Below are 25,672 nucleotides of genomic sequence, written 5' to 3' on the forward strand. Positions count from 1 at the left end.
TTTTTTTTATTTTACATTATATTTTATAAGTATTAAAATAAATAACAATAACAATAAATAATTTTTAAATTACAGATTTATTATATTATCTGTTGTACACTTGTTTACTGTAATAATATTAATATCTAATATTGTATATGTTATAAAAAATGTTTTTATTTTTGCAATATTAATAATAAATAAAATATTAATAAATATTTTATTTAAACATAGTTTTACAACTCTAATTCAATGCTAACATTTTTAGTATTACTTTTTACATTGTTAATGATTATATTATTAAACTTATTAAAAAAATAAATAAATACTATCTGTTTTTTAATAACCAATTTATAAATATTGTTCGACAAACACGTGCGCCACGTGTTCGCCGCCGACTACCCGAACAGTTGAACCGGTAACAAAACCGGCTTCCCGTGTAGAGGACAAATAACTAACCGCTGACCATACATCACCGATTTGGCCGACACGACGCACTGGTAGACGGGCAGCATAGTTGGCCAGACCATCATTGGTAATACCATAGTCTGACATGGTTTCCGTATTGATTACGCAAACACTTGTTATAATATAAATATATATTGAAATGAAAAGCAATATTTATTTATTTTAAATTACATATACTTTAAATTATTATTATTTATAAATGTTTTATATTATATAAATAAGCAGGATGTTTCATATAAGGTGTTATATGAATATACCTTATATGTTTTAGTTAAATTTATAATTTTTATTATAAAATAAACTGTATTTTATAATACAGTTTTGATTCAGGCGTCGGGTCTCAGCAATTAATGTCATGAAAATTATCTAAATTTATAACTTATTTAACCAATTATTATTGAAATTATTATTATAATAATAATACTAAATTAACTGTTTAATAAATTGTTTATTATTTAATAATAAAATAGTTTTTAATTATTATTAAAGTATTTATTATTATCTAATAATAAAGTGGTTATTATTAATAAATTATTATTTATTAATAAACTGTTAATCTCATTGAACTTTTTGCTACCGATTACTTTAAAATAAATTGTTATTTATTAATTAAATATTATTATTTAATTAATAATAACTGTGGCTACCGATTACTTAATAGTAAGTTAAATATTATATTGTAAGGTTATACTATAAGTGTTGGTCGGTGACAAGCATCACTGATCAAGAGGTTGACCATCGGCTGGCCTGAATCCGCCGAATAGCCGGTGGTCACCGGACATATGGTTGGCGGCGGTGTAGGATGAAAATCCGCACTCGCTTGGGTTTTATAAAACAATTGTAATTAATTGTCGAGGGATAGACATTAATTATAGAGTTGTATTTACTGAGTCATACCAATTATCGGGTCGGGTTGGAGACAGCCTGATGACTCAGTCGGCTTGAGTAAAGCATACGATTTTTTTTATTTCCGTCGCTGACGGACGGGGCCGTAAAAATTTTTTTTTATTACGCAAGATATTAATTATCTACTAAATTTTCAGACATTGTGAACAATGGACCCGGAACTCGATGAGATAACAGTAACGATATCAAATACACCTCAAGATATGGAAACAGATGACAATCAAAACACTGCTGCTGAATCTCAAGATTATGTACAGCGTGTCATCTGTGAGGCACTTGGCATTGATTTCGTATCGGTGTCAGAGGAAATAAATACGATTCTCAATGGTGAATCAATTGAAGAGTCAATGGAGATATCAGAGATGATATCTGAACTCAACACTGTTGCAGATACTAGTAAAAAAAACAGATGTTGGTATTCAAGTTGATTGTGGTGCAACTCAGCCAGCTGTTGATGACCGGCCAGACGGTCACCGTAACCGTCGGCTAAAAACCTACAAAAGTAATGCACATAAGCGAGACCATTCAAATGCTTCTAATAAACAAAGTGACACAAATAAAAAAATTCGGTCAGTAGTGTTGGCTACTGAGAAAGCATTGATCAAACCTGGATCTTCTAATACAATAGCTGCTAATCAAATTGTTACAAATAAATCGGTATCAACAATAAAACAAACACGTATTGAACCGAATAAGTCAAATGAGAAATCGATTAGTACTAACAGCACATTGCAAACTAAGGTTGGCGGAGACTCAGAAAAACCTACTAAGAAACCCGAACGTACCGATAAATTTTATTTACTACATAAGTACAATCGGGCGAAGTTTGAGATAACATATCGAGACAACGAAAACCTACCAAAGAGAGAACCAAATTCTAAACGATATACTTATGTAAGCGATAAAGTAGTTACTACATTTGTTGTATCTAATGATGGTATGTACATCGGGTGCAAAAATGGCCGCATCTATAAGTACAAGTATGATAACGAACAGCCAGAAAGGGTTAAATATCTCAGCATCAAAGGACCAGTTGACGAAATTAAGCCTAAATGTCCAAAGGATTTTATTATTGCAAACAGTTCGACACAAATTTGTCAATTCGATGACATTACGGGAAAGGTTATACACACTGAAAACCTGTTCATACCTGTTGTTAAAGTTGTTACTGAGGTAGTTTTCAAGCTACTGTTTCTACGAAATGGCCAAGTAATGAGGGTAAACATGGTCAACAGGCATTTTACTGGAATACGGCCACTTGTAAACTTAAATATGACTATTAAATCTGTTACGTTGCTAGACTACATAGATTTCAGTAAAATCACTCCATACCTAATACAATTTCCCGATCGCATAGCTGTTGTTGCGTTTACATTCAATCACGGAATGTTTCAGGAGATATATCGATTATATCACATAAACATTGATGCCCGTGTGTGTGATAGGATGTCCATGGCTATTGGCCATCGATTTTGTTATATTGCTGATAGAGTTACATCTACTAATAGTAATGCTATTAGTAATGTGATAGCTGTTTATCACAATCTTGGTTTTAAAGCAAGCGCTAGCCGTTCATTTACGACTATCGGTAAAGGTGTTACACACTTAAAGATAAGTGGTAACAAGTTGATTGTTATATCTGCACCAAAGCAAATCGAAATTTATAATGAATATACTCAAACATTGGAGTATTATATACCGGTTGTTGAAACAATTGTAAACATTGCTGTTATAAAAACAAAAATTATTTATGTCTCACAATCAGGGTTCGGTCATGTGGTCAATCTTAACAATCACAAAGTAGACAAAGACTCGCGTTTTGTTAAAATTGGAGACACTTATCGTAGTGCGATTCTAAATCCGGATAGCATAACTGTTACAAGAGATAATCGATCAAAGCTTAAGAAACCATCAAATGATATCTTTCGAGGATTAACCAAAGTTTATGGTCTGGAAACTTATTCAAGTATTGTCCACAATAAAGTTGATGGCCGTTTCAAAGGTGTGTTAGATATCTATGAATTAGATATACACATTAATCTTAAGTCTAAATCTGAAACTCAAGCTAAACGTGACTTATTAACTGAGTTTCACAGAATTTACTGTACTAAAATTCTGTCTATTGATAAAATTAAAACTATCAATAAATCAATAAAATTGTAAACAAATCTTGTATTCTAATTAAACAGAAAATAAAACAATAGAAAATAAATATGTTGTAAAAGACAAATATGGAGTTTTCAATTTTTGTGGTAAATGCAAACAAAAGGGTTTTAAACACAAGCATCACATATATGACTGTTTCCGATGCTATCGATGTGGTGAAGATGGCCACACAGAAAAAAGTTGTGAGAAAGGAAATTCAATCAAAATTAAAGTTACGTCAAGTGGACGACAAGGTTTAGTATTTAACAAAAAGATTATCAATAAATATAAATATGTCGCTATCGATGTCGAGAAATTAAAAGGCAACGATAACCAACTACTTGCGGGATATGTAGCCGTTATAGCATTTCATGAAATTAAAATTTTAAATCGAAATGCAAATCAATTATTATATGCCGCAAAATTTCAATATCAACGCGAAGAAATAAAAAGCTATATGACTCGATGGTCAGGTCTACACCCGACACTTCATGGCGAAAGAGCTGTGCCGTTCAATCAAGTCAATGAAACACTTAAAGAAATACTAAAAGACAAAAAAATTGTAGGACTAGATGTTGTAAACGATTTAAAATGTCTTAAACTATCTGGACACATAAATGATAATCAAATAATTGATTTGAAAGATATTTTGAAAGAAAACAGTGGTCAACCTATTGGTTTAATGTATTTAAGTTATGTATTGCTACGAAAGCAGATTCAAGAGATGGCACTAGATGTCGGACACAATCCAATCACTGATGCGCGCAACTGTGCTAAAATTTATGTGAAGTTTCTGCGCAATGAAATCATGCCTATAAATGGAACTTATGAATGGATACGACAAGCCTTTAAAACAGACAACCCTAACTTTAAACGCAATTAGTTGTCGAATTTTTCAAATTTAATTAAATTTATTTAATTATGAATAAAAGTTTTAAAGTTAAACTTGTGTATTACTTACTTATATCGACTACATTTATTGAGAATCATTATGTGGTCAAACGTGGCACACGACTTGGTTCGTATGCTAAAGGCAAAGCCAAAGTTGAAGTTACTACTTCTGGTTTTATTGATTTGGAAAATAACACTATACCATCGTTATTGAACAATCCTACTAATACTGTACCATCTCTATTGGACAATATTACCGATATTGATACTGTTACTGATACTGAACTCGAGTTAAATTATTCAAATGAAAATGTGGAAAACTTTAATTCAACTTTAAAAAATTTTGTAAATATTTCTTTGTCAGAACAAAATTCTACTGGAAATACAACTATACAATCAATCAATGATACCTCACTAAAATTAAATGTGGATATGAGTATAATTGCAAACAAAACACAAAGATTAATTGTTGAAGATTTCTCAGAATTCAACCGATTGCCAGATCGATTCAAGAATTTCATAAAATCTAAAAAGAGTAGTAACATGAAAGGGTTCATGTATGATAATCCTGTTATTCAAACCCCAAAATCAACAAAAAAGTTTACTAATGATACTTATTTGATTAATACATCAGTCAATGGTATAAATTTTATTAAAACAGAAACAGCACTTATTTTTGAAAAATCATGGGACGTATTTTTACGTATAGAATTACCTGATTTTCCCGTTATAAACTTAACAAATATGGAGGAAAAATGTGAACAAATGTTTCAAAGAGATCCAAATATTACGCGAAACGAATGTGTAAATAATAGAAGATATTCGCTTGTAAAAACAACAATGGACAATGAATGGGGTAATAGTTATATAACTATTGAATACTACATGGATAAAATAACACGTGAAATTTTAAAGTTTAGACATCACCATTACTCGAGTGGCTCAACAGCTCCCAGAGCTAGGGATACACCACCATTGAATTACAATGGAAGTCACATGTGTACAGATATTTATAAACTATACAATGGTTTATATGAGAATACACTTGAAATAATTGAAAATTCAAGAAAAGAATTTTTGAATAATCACAATCGAGTAAAAAGAGAGCCGATTACACTTTCTATTGGGTTAGCAGCACTTGGAGGACTAATTGTTGGTGGTTTAGCGGGTGCGTTCACAAGTTGGCTTTCGAATAGGAATTTACAAAATAGAGTTGAAGAACTCGAAGCTACTATGCGTAACTTACAAAAAAATGTAGTTAAACTCGCAAATCAAACCCTATTATTAGCTAAGGTTGTTGGAAATCTAGCGGAAACAGTGGACACAAAAATAAAACAAATTGAGGAATCAATGAATTTGCAAATCGAGTCAATGGCTTCGTATATTCAACTTAATGCTCAAATACAGCACGTACACAATGTGTTATCAATTCAAGCAATTTCAATGCAACAAATTATGAATTTACATTTGGATACACTCCGCGAATGGGATCTAATATTTTTGCAATTAAATAATGGAAAATTACCTAAGAAATTAATAAGTTTTGATAAACTTAATGAAGTTTTAACTTATATTAAAAATAATCTCCCACCAAGATATGAACTGGCATTGGCTATAAAAGATTTTGGACTATATTATCAGTTACCTTTAGCCGGTAATTACTTCAAAGTAATCGATAATAAGGGATACCTGTATTTACACATTCAAATACCAATCAAACCATTACACGTGCAGAATGAATATACGATCATAAAACCATCATTCTTTCCAATTCCGTGTGATAAAAATGATTGTCAATTTAGTACCGAGGACAATAATGATACATTGATATCATTTGGTTTAAATGACGTTAGTTGGCTTTTCAATGAGGTTAGCGGTAAACTTGATTATGAAATAATGCAACAATCGCTGGATTGCTTAAACACAATTGGTGTAAAAACTTGCTATACTTACTTTCCGACGACTCTTCAAAGTCCTACTCCTTGTTCTAAGGCTATATTTGACTGGGATGAACAGGAAATCATTGAACGTTGTAGTGTGATGTACCGTAAAAATAATGATTATAAAGTAATACCGGTCAGTGAACACACGTATGCTATGCATAAACAACTCGTTCCGTATTATGTCGAACTCTGTCGACGCCAGACTCCGACAAAAAACTACATTCAATCATGGTGCGACGTGGTAATACTGAATACAAACTGTGATTTATTCATTGAACAAACTGGTCAAACACTATTGGCACCATATACAGAGGTTATTAACTCTACACATTATATGCAACATGTGTCGTATAAAACAAGTCTCATACATAAAATAAGCAAACGATTTGCTGAAGGGTTCGATCCGATTCCGAAATCAATACTTGAAAATTTGGACATCGTGTTTAATAAAACTGCATTAATTCACAGAAACTCTGTACTCAGCGATGGCCAATTGACACAAATTTCAAAAAAGTCAATGATAATTCAACAGGCAATTAAAGAGATTATCAAAGACATTGAAAGCAATCTATATGAAGTCAAAACAAAATCTATGTTTTGGTCGTACGTTGCAAACATAAGAGAATTCATTCAAATGTTGACTACGTTTGTAATGATATTTGGATTTATTACTTATACTCGATATTTTCGATTATTGGGCGCCGGATTTGTGATTACTATTCCGAAACCTGTTCGTGGAATGCCTACATTCATTGAACGTTTAAACCCGTTTACTTACCTGAAGAATGAAATACTCTCAATACTATCATCAGCAACCGCAATGATAGAAATTATATTTTTGATTCTATTGGTTGTAATGCTGATTTTGTTTATAAAATATGGCTTTGGCCGAAAACTGGTATTCAATGAATACTGGGGTGGTCATACCAACTATTATGATTATGAAAGTGTTGATGATAAATTTACACTATTTGTGAGTCACTCACATAATGTAAGCTACTTGGCTTTCAGTAAACCAGAATTAATTTATCTTAACTTTAAGATTGAAATGGATTTAACATTTGTAAAATCAATTAACATACCTAATGTTAAAAACAAATGGGTTATCACTCGTGATGAAGACAAAGAACACTGCTATCAATTGCAAGCCTTAGTGTTCATCGAGGGAATGAATGAACACGGGATTATATAACTATTAAAAGAGTCAATCAAAGAGTTTTTTGTAAAGTAAAGGATTTGAAATACAAAACAATTGGAAAACCAAATTCATTTACTATGGTCAATTTTGGTGATGCTATAGTTGGATACTATATCAAAACTCCAAGTATGTCGCGACGCAGCCTCAGTTCAATATCTGAGACTATTGACTTACCAATGAGATTAACATCTCATGAACTGAAGTTGAATTTTACAAGGAATAAACGTCAAAACAGAAACAAACAAAACGTTCAGTTTGGAAACATAAATGATTACGAGATGATGACAATGGCTTAAATTTAAATTTATTTAATTTAATTATTTAATTATTTAATTATTTAACCAATTGTTTATTTAATTAAAATTATTTAATCTCAAATATTATAATCAATATTTAATCTATATTTAATCAATAAAATAAGTTACAGCATTAATTGTGTATTTATGTAATTGATTAAAGATGGCTACAGATGAAACTACTGGACATTTTCAACAACCAGACGAAAGTGTAACCTATGATGAAATAAACTCAGCCGCCAGCGACTCAATGGCTGCGGCACACCATTCAGGTGATCTGAGATTCAGACCATCAGCGCCGACACAAAATCCGTTTGCATTACACGCTATGTCTAGAGAAAGTCATAGAATAGCGATACCTAAGCTGACCGATGATAAAGACTTTACCTTATGGTCTCAAGAATATAAGGCTGTTAGTCGTATGAGAAAATGGACACCTGAAGAGGAAGTGGCCAATTTGTATGGCGCATTCGAGGAATGTCCAGCGGCTAAATATTTCTACATAAGAAAAATACGTCTAAAAACTGATGTTACTTTAACTGAAATTTTGGATGCTTTGAAGGAAAAATTCTACGATACTTTTATCGTTAAATCACCAATTGGTCTAATCAGATCTCGTAAACAGAAACAAAATGAACCGTTTCAAAACTATTTCTATGAAATTCTGGCTTTGATTGACACATATGCACCTAATATGGAAGTCTGTGAATCAATACAGATGATAATTGACAATCTGGAACCGAGACTCAGACGTGAAGTCAATAGTCAACTAATAACTTATGAATGCAAAACTATTGAAGCATTAAACAAAGTTATTAAGAGAAGTGACGACTTAATGAAAAAGGACAAAGATGAGCGAAAATACGATAACCGTCCAAAATTTGGACGCGTACAATACGTTCATGATGACAAGTCCGATAAAAATAAAAACAAGAACACTTCATTTCAATTTAAAAATAAACAGTTTAATAAAACTGAACAACAAAATAAACCGAAGCAAGACTTAGCTTCAGTTGTGGCTGATAAGGTGATGAAACAATTGAAAGAAACATCAATTGGATCAAACAAGTATCAACCGAAACAAAGACAAGGAGAAGTAAGAGATGAAAATAAACGAAAAACTTTTACTAAACCTCAAGCTACTAAACAAGATAACAAAGCATATGTTTGTTATAAGTGTGGTAAAACTGGACATTACCGTCGAGACTGTCCTGAAGTCGAGGATAAAAAGTTTCATGGAAACAGTCCGAGACAAAACTAGTTGAGTGTGATAGTTTTGTCGAAGAAGAAACACACTTACCATTCAGTATATATCCAGAAATGACTAACGAATGTATTTACTTTACGACTGCTGATAAAACTGAAATAATAAAAGTTCCAATAATAGTCGAATCGCATATTATAAACGCTGTCGTTGATACAGGAAGTACTGTCTCATTGATTAAAGAAAGTATTGTAGAATCACTTGATGTACAATCGGATGATCATAAACCACATAAGATAAGGTTATTGGATCATAGTCTACACATATTAGACAAATCGATAGATCTTAAGTTTGTTCTTAAAGATAAAACTTTTGAACATACATTTATGATCTATAACAATATGCAAGACGACATGTTAATTGGACTAGACTTCTTAAAATTAAATAAAGTGGTTATTGATTTGAAGAATAATGTAATCAATTTACCACCACCGAAATTCAATTCTAGCGGTTTTAGTCTTTACATTCGAAAATGTATTGCTTAAGAAAAATGCTATTAAAAAAATTAAAGTTGTATCAGACTTACCTAAAGTTGATCACAATTTTGTTTATTTTATACCAAATAAACACTTCTTAAATACAATAAATTTAAGTATTAATTCAACGTTAATTGAATTAAAGTGGGGAATGCTTAAAATATTGGTCTATAATTCTAAAAATTATGGTTTTAGAATACAAGCAAAAACCTTAATTGGGAAATTTTATCAAATACCTAACAAAGATATCTCTATAGATAGAGTCAATCTTGTCGTTGATAAATCAGAAGATATCGATGATGCCGACTTATCTACTATTTTATCTAATGTTGATGACAAAAATGAAAGTTTTAAAAATTTGATAAACAAGTATAAACACTTGTTTGGTACAACATTAAGTAAGATCAAAGGTGCTAAAGATATTCAATTAAATATTTACACTGGAGATGCCAAACCAATTAAGCAAAGAGCATATCCTACTAGTCATTTTGAAAAATTAGAAATTAAGAAACAAATAGACGAGATGTTGTCTAATGATCTTATTGAAGTATCATACTCGCCGTGGAGCAGCCCGGTGGTCTTAGTCTCAAAACCTAATGGGAAATATAGGTTTTGCGTCAATTATAAAAAGTTAAATGATGTAACTATTAAAGACAATCATCCCATACCGAGAATAACAGAAACACAACAATTATTAAGTGGTTGTTACTATTTTTCTACAATAGATTTATTGTCAGGCTACTGGCAAATAGCCGTATCACCTGATGATAGACCTAAGACAGCATTCATTACAGCTTATGGTCTATACCAGTATAAGGTTATGCCTTTTGGATTAACCAATGCATCGGCATGTTTCCAACGATATCTACAGTATGTTCTGTCAGATATACTATGGAAAAGTTGTGTTTGTTATTTGGATGACATACTTGTGTTTTCAAAAACGTTTGATGAACATTTGATAAAACTCGAAGAAGTTTTTGAGAGATATGATAAACATGATTTACGAATAAATTCGGATAAATGTAAATTCCTTTCTAAAGAAATCGAATACTTGGGAAACATTATCTCACATGATGGTATCAAACCAAGTCTAAAACATTTAAATGCTTTAATTAATTACCCGAAACCTACAACACAAAAAGATGTCAGAAGGTTTCTTGGACTCACTGGATTCTATCGAAACTTTATTAAAGATTATGCGAAAATTGCAAAACCATTAACTGATTTACTAAGGAAATTTTGTAAATTTAATTGGACACCCGACTGTACACTAGCGTTTGAGTTGCTACGGGATAAACTATTGTCAGAACCTATAATCGGACTATATGATCCGACGGCTAAAAATATTTTATATACCGATGCATCACAATTTGCAATGGGTGCGGTATACTCACAAGAAATAAATGGCAAAGAAAAAAATATTGCATATATTTCTAAACTATTTAATGATGCCGAAGTAAATTATTCAATTTCCGAAAAAGAATTAAGGGCTATTGTATGGGCACTTCAAAAGCTACGGGAGTTTTTATTTGGTTTTCATGTCATAATAAGGACTGATCACTGTGCACTATGTTATCTACCAAGAATACGTAACCCTAATTCTAAACTTAACAGATGGTCACTTATTATACAACAATTTTCGTATACTATCGAATATAAAAATGGCAAAATACATAGTAACGCGGATGCTATGAGTCGTATAAAAGTTAATAATGAAATTGATTCAAATGATATTGACAATGAATTAGAGTTTCCCGTATTTATTAACGATGCAGTTGATATCAAGAATGAACAACTCAATGACAACTGGTGTTCAACTCTTATTAATAAAATTAAAGAAAGTATTTTGTCTAATCGCGATGACAAAGAAATTAAAAAGTTTAGAATACAAAATGATGTATTGTATAAACTAACACATGACATAGTAGGGAATTCTCAACTACTATTGTGTTTATCAAAAAGTTTAAGGGAAACCGTATTAAAAGAATGCCATGATGAACCGACTGGTGGACACATGGGCATTGGAAAGACTTACGGCAAAGTAAGCGAACGATATTATTGGCCAAACCAGGAAAAATCTGTGCGAAAGTATGTCGCTAGATGTGAAAGTTGTCAAAAATTTAAAAGAGATTACAATAAACCGACGGGTTTATTAAAAAGTATAATCACAACAGAACCATTTGAAATCTGTGGAATGGATTTACTTGGTTCACTTACCGAATCTTATAGCGGTAACAAATATGTAATAGTATTTGTTGATTTGTTTACTAAATGGATTGAAGCGAAAGCGGTACCAAATAAGAATGCAATCACTATTGTAAACTGGTTAAAAGATGAACTCTTCAATAGACATGGATATGTCAGGAAGATCATCACAGACAATGGTCGGGAGATGACTGCCGGTATTGTCAATGAACTTATGAATATAACTGAAGTAAAACACGCATTTACAACACCGTACCACCCACAGTGCAATGGCCAGGCGGAGAGATCGTGTGGACTGATCACCCAACTACTGTCTCACTACTTGGACAGCGCATTCAGGAACTGGGACGAAATGTTGCCTAAGATTGTATTTGCGTATAATACTGCTAAACAATCCTCAACTAAACTAACACCGTTTGAGTTGGTCTATGGAAGACGAGCAAGACTTCCTAGTGAAGCGATAATTGATAAAAAAGCTGTATATGAAACAAATGCTTGTTATATACAGGATTTAATAGAAGCCCGAGAAATTGTAAAGACCAGATTACGTGACGTACAAGATTTGCAAAAATCTAATTATGATTACAACAAAAGTGAAACAACTTATAAAATAGGTGATAGAGTTGCTTATAAAATAAAACCGAGAGTCAAAGGGATGTCAGAAAGGTTCTTCCCTAAATACATAGGACCGTATGAAGTGATAAAACTATATGATAATAAATTAGTTTGTAAAATAAAAGACTTACAAAATACAAACTCAAAACATAAGAATGTTAACATAAGACAATTGAAACCATGGAATGAATCGCTGATTGAAGAGATATATTTTTCTGATGGACAAGAAATGAATAAAAAACAAACTGAAAGCAACGAATCGGACGTCGACTATTGGTAACTTATTTGAAGGGACTCAAATATCTAAGGGTCGGGCAATGAAATGAAAAGCAATATTTATTTATTTTAAATTACATATACTTTAAATTATTATTATTTATAAATGTTTTATATTATATAAATAAGCAGGATGTTTCATATAAGGTGTTATATGAATATACCTTATATGTTTTAGTTAAATTTATAATTTTTATTATAAAATAAACTGTATTTTATAATACAGTTTTGATTCAGGCGTCGGGTCTCAGCAATTAATGTCATGAAAATTATCTAAATTTATAACTTATTTAACCAATTATTATTGAAATTATTATTATAATAATAATACTAAATTAACTGTTTAATAAATTGTTTATTATTTAATAATAAAATAGTTTTTAATTATTATTAAAGTATTTATTATTATCTAATAATAAAGTGGTTATTATTAATAAATTATTATTTATTAATAAACTGTTAATCTCATTGAACTTTTTGCTACCGATTACTTTAAAATAAATTGTTATTTATTAATTAAATATTATTATTTAATTAATAATAACTGTGGCTACCGATTACTTAATAGTAAGTTAAATATTATATTGTAAGGTTATACTATAAGTGTTGGTCGGTGACAAGCATCACTGATCAAGAGGTTGACCATCGGCTGGCCTGAATCCGCCGAATAGCCGGTGGTCACCGGACAATATAATATATAAAAACAAAAATAATTTTATTTTTTTAAAATTTATTTTCCCGTATCGCCCCACCACATCCCATCCCACTTCCCCACACACTTACACAACAACATTGACACGTATACCACGGAAGGCCAAACCAGCCGCTGCACACTTGCTATACATTTGTAGTGCACTTTTAGCCGTAGAGTGCATTGAAACCATCGAGTGCTATTATTATTACATATATATATATATACAGATATAGGAGATAAGTTTATTTAATAAAAATAATAACAAACATACTGTGCATATATTAGCCGATATGTTGATAATATTACCGCCAAAAATAGATTTCTCTAAATAAGGTACTGATAGCTGTGTCAGTCTGACAGTAGCCCTAAGCTCTATATCTAGTAATTGGTATAATTTTTCATTGAACATTGGATCCAGAAGCTGGCAACTGTCTGGACAGTCGGCATTGTTGATCAAAATGTCTATCCGGCCATACGTTTGGACAGTTTTGTTCACCAGTAGCTGGCAGTCAGCCTCCAGACAGATGTTGGCTACAATTGGTAGTACTGTTGTTGTTGTTGTTGTCAACAGTGTGGACACTGCACGGCATCGATTGGCCACAGCAGTGACCCGATCCTGATTACGACCGGTGACTACAACACAGGCACCGCATTTGGCAAACTCTACGGCCATACCGGCGCCGATACCACTGCTCGAACCGGTAATCACTACTATTTTTCCATTGAAATCATCGCTTTTTGTAATAATTTCCATATTTTTTTAAAATTTAAAACAATTTTATTTTATAAATTTTCTTAACATTTATTATTATTATCATATAATTAACATCAAAAAAAATAAATTGAAAATAAAAATTCTAAGTAAATAGATATATTAATTTACACGTAGACATTATATATTAAAAACAACAACAAAAAATTATTATTTTTTTTATTAACATTACATTTCAAGTTTATATTTTTTTAATACATTTACTATTTTTTATTTAATTAATAAAATTCTGTTTATATTTAGTTTATTAAAAATAATAATACAATAATAATATTAAAAAGTTTAATTAAATAAGTTTAAATAAATTAATATTAATATAAAAATTAAATATAAATATAAATCATATTTATTTATAAAAGAAAAATAACATTTATAATATTTATTTTATGTTATAAATAAGTAAAATTGATTACAGTAAACAAAATAATACTTAATTAAGAAATAGATAATAATAAAAATAAACTAGTACACATTAAATGTCTAAATATGAGTTTATTATACTATGATAATTGTTAGATATAAATTTTCAAAATAAATAATTAATATTTGTTTAGTTAATTATGTTATATTTGTAACACAAATTTGTTTCATAATAACAGTTAATTTGTATTAATGATATAAAGTAGGATTTACAATTTATATTCTAATAATTTTAATATTTTAATTTTAATTAATATAGTTATGTTTAATTATTTATTTATAAAAATAATAATAATAATATAATGTATTAACAGCTCAATGATTGTTGTTGTCGATGATAGGTATGACAAAGTACTTGACCGACAATGAAGTTATAGCCAATGCCTGGTTTCTGACTGTTGGCGGCTATGGAGTGACAGTTATTACCCTATCGTTTACCACCTATGAGTTGGCCTGTAATCAAAGTGTTCATCAAAAAAATAAACTTTACGATGAAATCAGGACAGTTGTCATTACATCAACAACAAAAAAAACATGACGACAATGACGATCGACAACTAGATGTCGATCGGCTGCAAAATCTACCGCTACTCGAGGCAGTCGTATGCGAAACAATGCGCTTACTTTCGCCGATAATAAATGGAGGGCCGTATTGCCAAAAATGACTATACATTGGGCGGTCGTCACACAGGCATCACTCTCCGAGCCGGCGAAACCATAGAGTTTGGTATCTATGCGATGCATATGAACGCCGACTACTATCCAAACCCCGAACAGTTCAATGTCGACCGTTTTCTACCGGAAAACCGTAACCAACTGACACCCTATGCTTTCTTACCGTTTGGTTTGGGTCCGCGACAGTGTATTGCCAAACGGTTTGCGCAAATGCTCGTCAAACTAACACTCGCGACACTTGTATTGAAATACCGATTCAATACATGTGAACAAACAGATATACCAACCAAAGTACATATAAGTAGTTTTTCAAATGCACCCAAATGTATCAATTTGAAAATTCAATCTTACATTGAAAATTACATATATTAATACTTGTAGATAAACAAACCTATATTGCTGTATAGATTATAATAGTTTATTTTTGTAGTAAAAATATAATACAAATATATTAACATTCAATTAATACAATAACTTTTTTTTATTGAAAATATTTAAATATCAAATAAAATAGTTAATAACTATTACTGTATAATACTACTAATATTATTATTACAAATTAAAAAATTTATTTTATAAAACAATATGACATCCGATTTCTATTGTATGACACAGTTTTTCGTTGACTTAAATACATTTTTAATACAATTTTATATTTTTAATAATACAATAATATTATATTAATAAATTAAAATAAATTAATAATTATTTTACTAATTAATAATAGTATTAGATTTTTTTTGAATGTAACAAACTTTTTTTTATATATATATTATATATACATTTTCAAATATGCTAGGTCATATATTTTGAGTATGTTTTGTTTGATTTAATTTAAAATTTAAAAATAGAGTAAAAAATTTATGTTTTGAATTTATGTTTTTATTAAAACAATTTAAATTAAATAAAATAATTTTTTTTCATATCTAACAAATATTTTCTCCTTTTATAAATAAGTATGAAAATAATACTTACTTTATTAGTTATTATATATTTTTATTATTATATAATTTTTTTTAATTAACCTCGTTAAATATATAATACTATAATATTTAGTTTATTATATTATAATATATATGATATCAGCAATTTTTAAACATAAATAAAATATATTTATTAAAAAATTAGGTTAATTATAATTTAGTCATAAATTATTATAAATAAAAAAGATTTTTTTAAATTATTTTTTTTACTAGGTGGGGGTAAGGGGTAAAGTATAAATTTTTATTGTATTTTTAAAAAGCATGTATTCGACAACAAACAAAAAGTTTTAAATAATTTTATTTAATGGACTTATTTTTTTCAAAGTTATAATAATCTTTTAAATAGATATTTAACTGATTATTAGTTTTTTATAATAAATTTTAGAAAATTTTTCCCTAAAAAATTACTTATAACTTATTATTATCCACAACAACAACAATTAAAATTTAAGGTACAACTCCTGGTTTGTATGAAAAAATGGTACGTCCACTACAAGTGGCCTTACAGTTGCCGGTAATCTTCAAGTGCTCGAACAGTGGCTTTGAAGTGGTCATCGGTTTGGTTATACATTGGCCTTCGGGTGGCAAATATATGGACCAACCTTGTAGTTTAGATCCAGCACAGGGACCATCATTGAACAGTCCAACTTCACGATAGTAGGTATCGCCTATGTTTATGATGGTTATAGGTTTAATATTAAAAATTTCAAAGAGTGGGAGAGGGGGTTGTAGTAGGACTACAACCGGTTTAACCCCCGTCCTATGATATACACATTTTTGTATGTTACCCCACCCCCACCTCTCTCCCCGATTGTCTTAAACCATAAAGTTAAGCGGCCCCTCCACTACCCCACTAAATTTACCAAAATGCAATAAATCATATGTTCACCCCACCCTAATTGTATATTAGATTTTATGCATTAAAAATCAATTAAATTTAATAAATTATTTATTTATTTTCTACATTTTAATATTAAATAATTTACTATTAACTATTTTATCTAATATAAGCTAAACTTACTAAACTTAAAAGTATATATTTAATTGTTTAGTTTTTTTAAAAAAAATAGATAACTATATCAATTAAATTACACAAAAATAAAACTTTCAGTAAACCTATACTATATATGCCAAAAATATTTTTGCTATTTTACCCCTCCCTCTATACCCCACATGATATTGAAAACTTTAAGTAATACCCACAGTATAACTAGTTTTTATTTAATTTTGTTGTTGTTGTAAAACTTACCGTCAATTATAGTAACAATCAGATTATATTCAGTATAAACAACTGTATGTATTTCGCCATTACTTAACACCAAATCAAACGGATTGTCCTTATGGTTGTCGGTTATAATACCATTACATGTCATTGTATTGTTGATCACTTCGGGCATCAATATCTCGACAATGTCTACACTACTGTCCGCATCGCTCTTACATTCAAACAAATTCAAAAATGTACAGTCAGTATACATCATCGGTGTTATAGCTATAGAAATATATATTATAAATCATTAATAGCTGTTAGTTATATATTATAGTTATTTTCATTTTTTAAAAAATAATAATTTTACCTAAATCTTCAAATTTTCTGCAATTTTCTAAAATTTGTTAATTAAAAAATTTATTATTAATTTGTTAATTAAAAAATTTATTATTAATTTGTTAATTAAAAAATTTATTATTAATTTGTTAATTAAAAAATTTATTATTAATTTTTTTAATGAAATAATCACAAAAATAAAATTATATTATTATACAAACCTTCAATTGTTTTTTCTATTGACTTAGAAAAAACAACAAAAACTGTATTAATTAATAAAATATATACTAAAACTTCTGATAACATTTTTTTAGTTTATATAAAACCTATACAATATGTCCTAAAGTAGTTTTTTTTCGTTTAAACCTCTATTAAACCTAGAAATCAAATAAACTAATAATTTTTTTTCATATAAAAGTATTAGTATTTATAATCTAATTGTATTTTCAATTACCTTATCGATACCTTATCGCTTATGCCTTTAAAAATTTACATTTTTGGCTTACGGTTAAAATGTGATGAATTGTTGAAATAGATATCTGTGTCCGATGTCGTAGAAGCGATGTCCATTACATCGGGATCCTGTTGTTTGTTTTGAGTGACTGTTGTCTCATTGCTGTTCTCCGGGTTTGGGTTCCTCTGAGTTGCCATCTCGTTGACTACCGGTGCTCGACGTCGACTTTGTTTTCTGGCCATTGTTGATGAGCGCCAATATAGTTGCAAGTGTTTCGGTGTCTATACGGATGTTTTGTTGATCAGTTGTTTTAATGATGTCGTGCACTGCTCTCCTAGATATGTCTGTCACTGCCAGTGGTATAATAGCTTTTTTGGCAAAACTATACAGTTTGGTGAAAATGTTGGCACCGATGACTCCAGTAGTTAACAACAACACAATTAAAATAATAACTTTTATAGTAATTGATTTTGAAAACATTGATATATTGACAGATAACTATCCTGCCGACTTGTCAGACTAGACTGTAGTTGTTTTGTTTGGTTAGTTATCATTAATTTATTAAAACTTATTTGAATTAAAAAACATTTATTTTATTTAGTAAGAACTTTTAAAAACAAAATACAGTATAATGTGTGTACAGTATATTTGATACACAAACTGGAGTTAATCGAGAGGTACCGATAACTAGTTGTCCTCTCATTTATATACAAAAATAGTTGTCAATTGATTAACATATAGTGGGGTCAGTTTGACCTAGATTATTGTTTATTGTTTGATTTTATATTGTATTGATATATGTATGTATGTGTGCTTACAGTATGTTTTGTAAATGTATTTAATTATAAATTGTTAAACAAAAATAGATATAATAAAAGTTAATGTACAGTATATTTATGTATGTACTGTCGGTGTATATGATATACAATTAGAAATAGTGGGATAAAATTATCGGCATATTTGTGTTCAAAGTTTGATACAAGTATTTAAAACTATTTCTAAAATTATAGCTAAATTGAAATATCAATTGTTAACTTAGTATAACTTAAATTCATAGAAATGTTAATATAATTTATTTAAAATATTGAATTATTAATAATCATAAAAATAATGTTAACTTAAATTTCTATATATCTGACATATATTTATTTGATTAAAGTGCCTAAAAAATAATTCAATAATTACTAATCACTAGATGCTAGAGCATATAAAATTAGTAATATTTTTTTATAATATAATTTTTTTTAATTTATATTTTATTGTAATTATCATTATTTTAATGCGTTTTCTAATAAGTATGTTAAAATATTTATAACTCACCATGACTATTATAGTTTATATCTTTATTTATTTATTTATTGCATTGAAGTTTTTTCCATAAATGTTTTCTAGCATTTTCTAATGGCTTAACCTTGTTAAGTTATATTATTAGTTATTATTAGTTAATATTAACTAAAATTTATTTATTGATAATTACACGTGTTTATTAGAAATAAATAATATAAAATAATAACTAAAGTTACAATTAATAGTTAATTTTTTTTATTAACATTAAATATATTTAGACTACAAAATGGCGTCTTTATGTTTCATTTAAAATTTTTTTGGTCATATCAGTTGACTTTTTCAAATTAAAAGATTAACTTTTAATCTCTTAACAAATAATTTTTATTATATTTCTAAAACATAAGGCGTTGTTCACATATTACGTTCGCACTTTTTAAGAAATCTAGACCCCCTCCCTCCCCTATGTTTGCAATTGTTCGCATGTAGTCATTTAAAAGAATTACGTTCGCTTGACCCTAACCCCCCACAATATATAAGATATTATCTAAATGCGAACGTTCTTAAAGTCTTTACCCCTCCCTTCCCCCTTGTTTGCAAAAGTTCGCTTTGACTAACCCCCCCTCCCCTCAAGTGCGAACGTAATATGTGAACCACGCCTAAGGGAAAAAATTTAAATCTAAATAATAAATAGTTTTAACTTTAAAAAAAACATTAATATCTATTTTGTTTATAAGTTGTGTTTGCTCCCTGAGCTCCTCATGAGATCCCTATATGGGATACCGTATTCATTTTAAGAGATCCACTCATTTAATGTTATCCAAACTTTTTTTTTGTATAACTTTATATTTTTTTAATAATTATTGTTTTAAAACTAATTTGTGATCTAATAATAATAATATATATATATGCATATATATATTAATGCAATTTAAATTAAAACTATAAAATATAATAATTTTAATTGTACTTTTTAATATGAATAGTACAATTAGTAATGACTATGCATAACTTAAAAATAAACTAATATAATTTAGTATTAATAAAAATTGTTTTTTAAATAATTACAATAATACAGTAGTTTATGTTGTTAAATTTATTTTTTAATAATTAAATTGTTTAAATAATATAATATCATTAATTTTTTTAATAATTAACAAATATTTTTTCATTAAGATTATTAAACATTAAGTATTTAAAACGATACTTCAGTTCTTACATATTATAGAAAAAAAAATTTTAATTTACTAATTTTTATAAAAAATAATACTGTATTATTAGTAAATTATATACTAATATCTATTTCAAATATATTTAAATATGTTTTTGTTTGTATTATAATTCAACATTTTATTAAAATTTAAAATTTACTCAAATATAATAAATAAAATTTTGTTTGTTTACAAATTAAAAAATATAACAATATATATATAATTTTATATTATTAATATTATCACTATAATTATATAACTTTATAACTATTATAATTTTCTATATACAGTATTGTATATAATAATAAATTATAAAAAAAATATCTAATTTTATTTCCAATATTTTGCCCATAAATTGTATAAAATTATTAACATAATCTATTTTTTAAAAAAACAATATTGAATAAAAATTAATCTATAATAAAAAAAATTTTTATATAAAATTTACCATAACTAATTGTAGGCCAGCTATGGGTACTGTAGCCCATCGATAGCCCAATTTTTCAACCATATAACCACCAATTCCCGGACCAATTGACAATCTATTTATTGATTTTTTAATTTTTGTTAAAGTACAGTGATTAAGATATCAATAAAATTCATAGATAGTTATTATTATTATTATACAAATCATAAATAGCTAGTCAATTAAATTAAATATTTTTTTAAATATAAAATTCAAATATAATGTGTAAATTTATATATAAATTAATATATTATACCCCATTGCAAATGATGATGAAAAAATACCGGAAACTACTGCATATGTGGAAACATTATCGGGAAATCCGGACTTTCTAAAAAAATTATTTAAAAAAATAATAATTAATAAATTTAAGAAACAAAAAATAATACAGTTTAGCTGAAAATAATTTAATAAAAACTAGTTTTTTTTTATAAAATTAAAGTGATTAGAAATATTTTTACATTTAAAAAAATTTATTTTTTTCTTACTTTCATTTACAGTGTAAATTTTACACTATAAACAAAATGTTTAAATAATATGTAATTATCAAATTTGTTGTTCGATGCAAGTTATTCAAAATTAGGGGTATAGAGGGGGCAAAATTGCAAATATATATATATATATATATATATATATATACTCAAAAATATTGGGATTGCGCATAGAGGGAGTGAACAATTTTTATTGCATTTTTAGACGACAATGTTTTTATTAAGTTTGAGTAAATTTTCACTAAATTTCTTCTAAATTCCCACTAGATTTACATTAAATTTCCTTTATATTCTCAGTAAATTCACTATAAATTCCCGATAAATTCCCGATAAATTTCCTATAAATCTTCCATAATTAAAAATATATATCTATCTTAATTTTTCAATACTCTCAAAATATTATCACAAATTATTAATATTTAGGTTTACAAGTTTAGAAAAATATATATTAAATTTAAATATTTAAAGACATACAACATTTTTAATTATAATAATTAATTAAAAATTAAATCATAATACCATTTAATTAATTATTTTTAAAAACAATAAATTAAAATCATTAAAAAAAATTTTTGTTGTTGATAATATTAATACATACAATGTTTCGCGTAATCCTTGTACAAAACTGCCGACAAATTGACCGCCCATTCCCAGACCCACAAATACCTGTGCGAGTATTGTTAACCAGAGTTTTCTAAATATTTTTTTTTATAAAAAAAATTTCATTTAAATCTATAATTATAATTTAATTTAGTCAATTGTACGAAAATATATTTAAAAATAGTTTTGAATATATATATATATTAATTATATAGTAATTATATAAATTTATAATATAATATAATATATAATTATAAAATAATTAATTATACAGTATATATATATATATATATATATATATACTGTATAATTAACAATTAATAATAATTTTATTACTTACGATTGAATGGGGAAAAAAGGCATTGGACCAATAATTATCATAGATATTAACGATGATATACAGCCTATTAGACATAATGGATGACAGTTTGGCATTTTATCAGCAAAATAGGCCCAAACCTGATTAAACAGTGCTAACAATACACCAGATATGATAAATATGGCGCCAATAGTTATCGGTGATAGCTTTTGAATCTGTTATTTTTTTTGTGATATATATAGAGTAAATAAATAAATAAATATATATATATATATATATATATATATATATACGTAATGGTTATGTAAATAATTTAATAAATTAATATTATATAAATATAGTTATAAATAATTTTTTTTTTAAATAAATAAATACAGTTTCCAAATGTAGTTCAAGTGTTGCCTCATTGAAACCAATTAGCAGATGACAGTTGACACTAATTAAGACATTTAATGTTATATTAAAATTGCTTAAAATACTAAAAACACTTGTCCTCTCTAGAGTTAAATTGTCATCTGTTTATTTAAAAAAAATAGTAATAAGTTTATAATAATTATTATTTAGTATAATTATATAAAACTTAATAATTGGATTAAATATGTAAAAAATAAATAAATAAATAAAAACATTTACTTTTATTTGGAAACAATATTATCATCAATAGTACACCAATTAATATGAGTGATGCCATCACAAAAAATGGCAAACAAAACGATAAACCACTGCTATTACCTAACTATTTAATAATAAAAAAATTTAAGGTATACTGTATATATATACACTGTATATAATATATATACAGCATTTTGTAAAAATAATCTATTTAATAAAAAAAATAAATAATATTTACAGCTAATTAAATTTATTAAAAATAATACTAAAAAAAATAAATTTATAATTACTTGATGTAATAGACCACCGATTGCTGGACCAATTATCATACCCACACCGTAACACATCTCTATTGTGGCCTTAAATAGTCAGTAATCATAAGTAATAATAAATATTAATAAGTAATAATAAATAATAAGAATAAGTTAATTTAAATTTCGTACAAATAATTTTGATATATGTTTTGGAAATTTCATACATATAGTAGTATAACTACCGACAAAATATGCGGCCGAACCTAACCCTTCAAATGTACGACTGACCATTGCTATTGCTATGAATGGTGTTCCCGATGGTACCCATTGAAGTACACTAATTAATAATAATAATAATAATAATGAAAAGTCGATGTAATTCATAATACATACCCAAATATAGCGCAACAAATACCGGCTATTAATAGACCGCTAACTATACTAAACTTTGTGCTCAGCGGTGGTATCTATTAAGACGATGATATTATTAATAATATTAATAATAATATTAATTATGATATTAATAATGATATTAATAATGATATTAATAATGATATTAATAATAAAATTAATAATAATAATATTAATAATAAAATTAATAATAATAATAGTAATAGTATTATTAATAATATTAATAATAATATATAATTATAAAGAAACATTAAATTATACTATTGTTAAAAATTTTATTAACTTTAACTAATGATAGTATTATTGATTTCACAAACTTACAAATTTACCAAAAATTGCTGCACCAAAAAATAAGGCGATTTGATACTCGGCTATAATAATGCCAATCCATGTCTCATTTAAACCTTTAACTTTTGCCTAATTTATATATATTAAAAAAAACAAAAATAAATACATCATAAATACAGTAAGAGTAATTAAGTACAAAAATTAAAAATATCATTTTTTTATTATTTACATAATTAATAATAATAATAAAAAATTCCATAATTAATATCTATAGAAATATTCTAATCAATTGTAATAAGTAATAAAATGTTCGGACATTGGATAGTCATAGCGGTTCGGGTAAATAGTCAGTTCTAGTAGTTGGTTAGTTCAAGAATAAAGGTCAGTTCAGATGCTCGGGTAAACAGGTTAGGTTAGGTTAGGTGTAGCATGTGATCAAGGGAACCTTATTAACCATTCCTCCCGATCCCGTTTATACGCTTATTAAATATATCTACATTAATTATAACTTATATACATTATTCCATAATAATTTAAGTAAAATTTATTTGTTTACCTCAGTTGGAAAAAACGGCGCTAACAATGAATAAGCGCTTCCGATACAAAAATTTCCGTAACATATCAACAGTATTAGTAAAAAATCTTTTATATTAAATATACGTAAAAAATTACAACAAAACTTATTATTATTATTATTATTATTATTATCAATATTATTATTATTATTAGAGATATTAGGAGTAGTAGTAGTAGTACTATTAGTTTGTAATTCCATTAGAAATTATTTTTATTAATTTTATTTTAGTAATATCAATAATTTTATTAATATTTGATTCAAAAATTGAAAATAAAATTAAATATTTTTTAGTAAATTAATTGTATTCTAATAATTATATTCTTAACAAAATTATTTAAAGGCTATAATTATTTATGCATTTACTGTAGACAATGCGTATATATATATAGTACTTTAGTATTAAGTCATAATAAACTTGGTTTCAAAAAATGATTGACACGGTTTTTATTTATTATTAAACTTTTAAACTATATTTTTACAACGAAACAAGATCATTAGATACATGAATTTATAATTTTCTCAACAAAATTTTTTTTGTAAAAAATTTACTAAATGATTCAAATTATAATAGTTTAATATAGCTGACCGCAAAATTTCACACAATTGATGACCTCAGTTCAATCAGTTTAATATTATAATTTTTTTAATATAAAATCTCAATATCTCTTATATTTTTTGATATGTAATAATTTATATCACTGTTCCCGCATACCGGAGCTGTTATATTTTTAAAAAACGTGCTAATGCTATACTATCCGTTCAATGATTTCATAATACCAAAAAAAAGTAATTTATATTACTTATACAGTATAAGTTCAAAAGTTATAATTAAAAAACCATGTCAAGTACTTTTGAAAATGATTTTATGTTATTTTATTAGATTATTATTGTTTTATTTGTTTAAATGATAATCAAGAAATTAATTACTAAATTTTTATGATCTAATGATAATG

At 27.3% G+C, this 25,672-nt stretch overlaps 3 protein-coding genes across 3 annotated transcripts; 1 reads left to right on the forward strand and 2 right to left on the reverse strand.

The window, feature by feature from the left end:
• Positions 1-330: 330 nt before the first annotated feature.
• LOC128956667 (uncharacterized oxidoreductase MexAM1_META1p0182-like) lies at positions 331-14,110 on the reverse strand. The gene is made up of 3 exons (XM_054302382.1): positions 13,628-14,110; positions 13,446-13,552; positions 331-559 (listed from the first exon to the last, which is right to left on the reverse strand). Exons 1-3 carry the CDS (start codon positions 14,108-14,110, stop codon positions 331-333), a joined length of 819 nt encoding a protein of 272 aa, XP_054158357.1.
• A 1,077-nt stretch (positions 14,111-15,187) lies between these two features.
• LOC128956668 (cytochrome P450 3A19-like) lies at positions 15,188-15,595 on the forward strand. Its single transcript, XM_054302383.1, has one exon. It carries the CDS (start codon positions 15,188-15,190, stop codon positions 15,593-15,595), a length of 408 nt encoding a protein of 135 aa, XP_054158358.1.
• A 5,602-nt stretch (positions 15,596-21,197) lies between these two features.
• On the reverse strand, positions 21,198-24,917 carry LOC128956669 (MFS-type transporter SLC18B1-like; the record flags this gene model as incomplete). Its single annotated transcript, XM_054302384.1, has 12 exons — positions 24,899-24,917; positions 24,699-24,784; positions 24,176-24,271; positions 23,837-23,910; positions 23,633-23,780; positions 23,480-23,548; positions 23,211-23,313; positions 22,953-23,092; positions 22,599-22,792; positions 22,257-22,352; positions 21,424-21,498; positions 21,198-21,243 (listed from the first exon to the last, which is right to left on the reverse strand). Coding segments are annotated over exons 1-12 (1,146 nt in total), but the record flags the coding sequence as incomplete, so codon positions are not given.
• Between the last annotated feature and the right edge of the window lie 755 nt (positions 24,918-25,672).

Source organism: Oppia nitens, unplaced genomic scaffold (genome assembly GCF_028296485.1).
Source record: "Oppia nitens isolate AA-2021 unplaced genomic scaffold, nextdenovo-longstitch-racon4-pilon3 scaffold32_pilon_pilon_pilon, whole genome shotgun sequence".
Classification (NCBI taxonomy): Eukaryota; Metazoa; Arthropoda; class Arachnida; order Sarcoptiformes; family Oppiidae; genus Oppia; species Oppia nitens.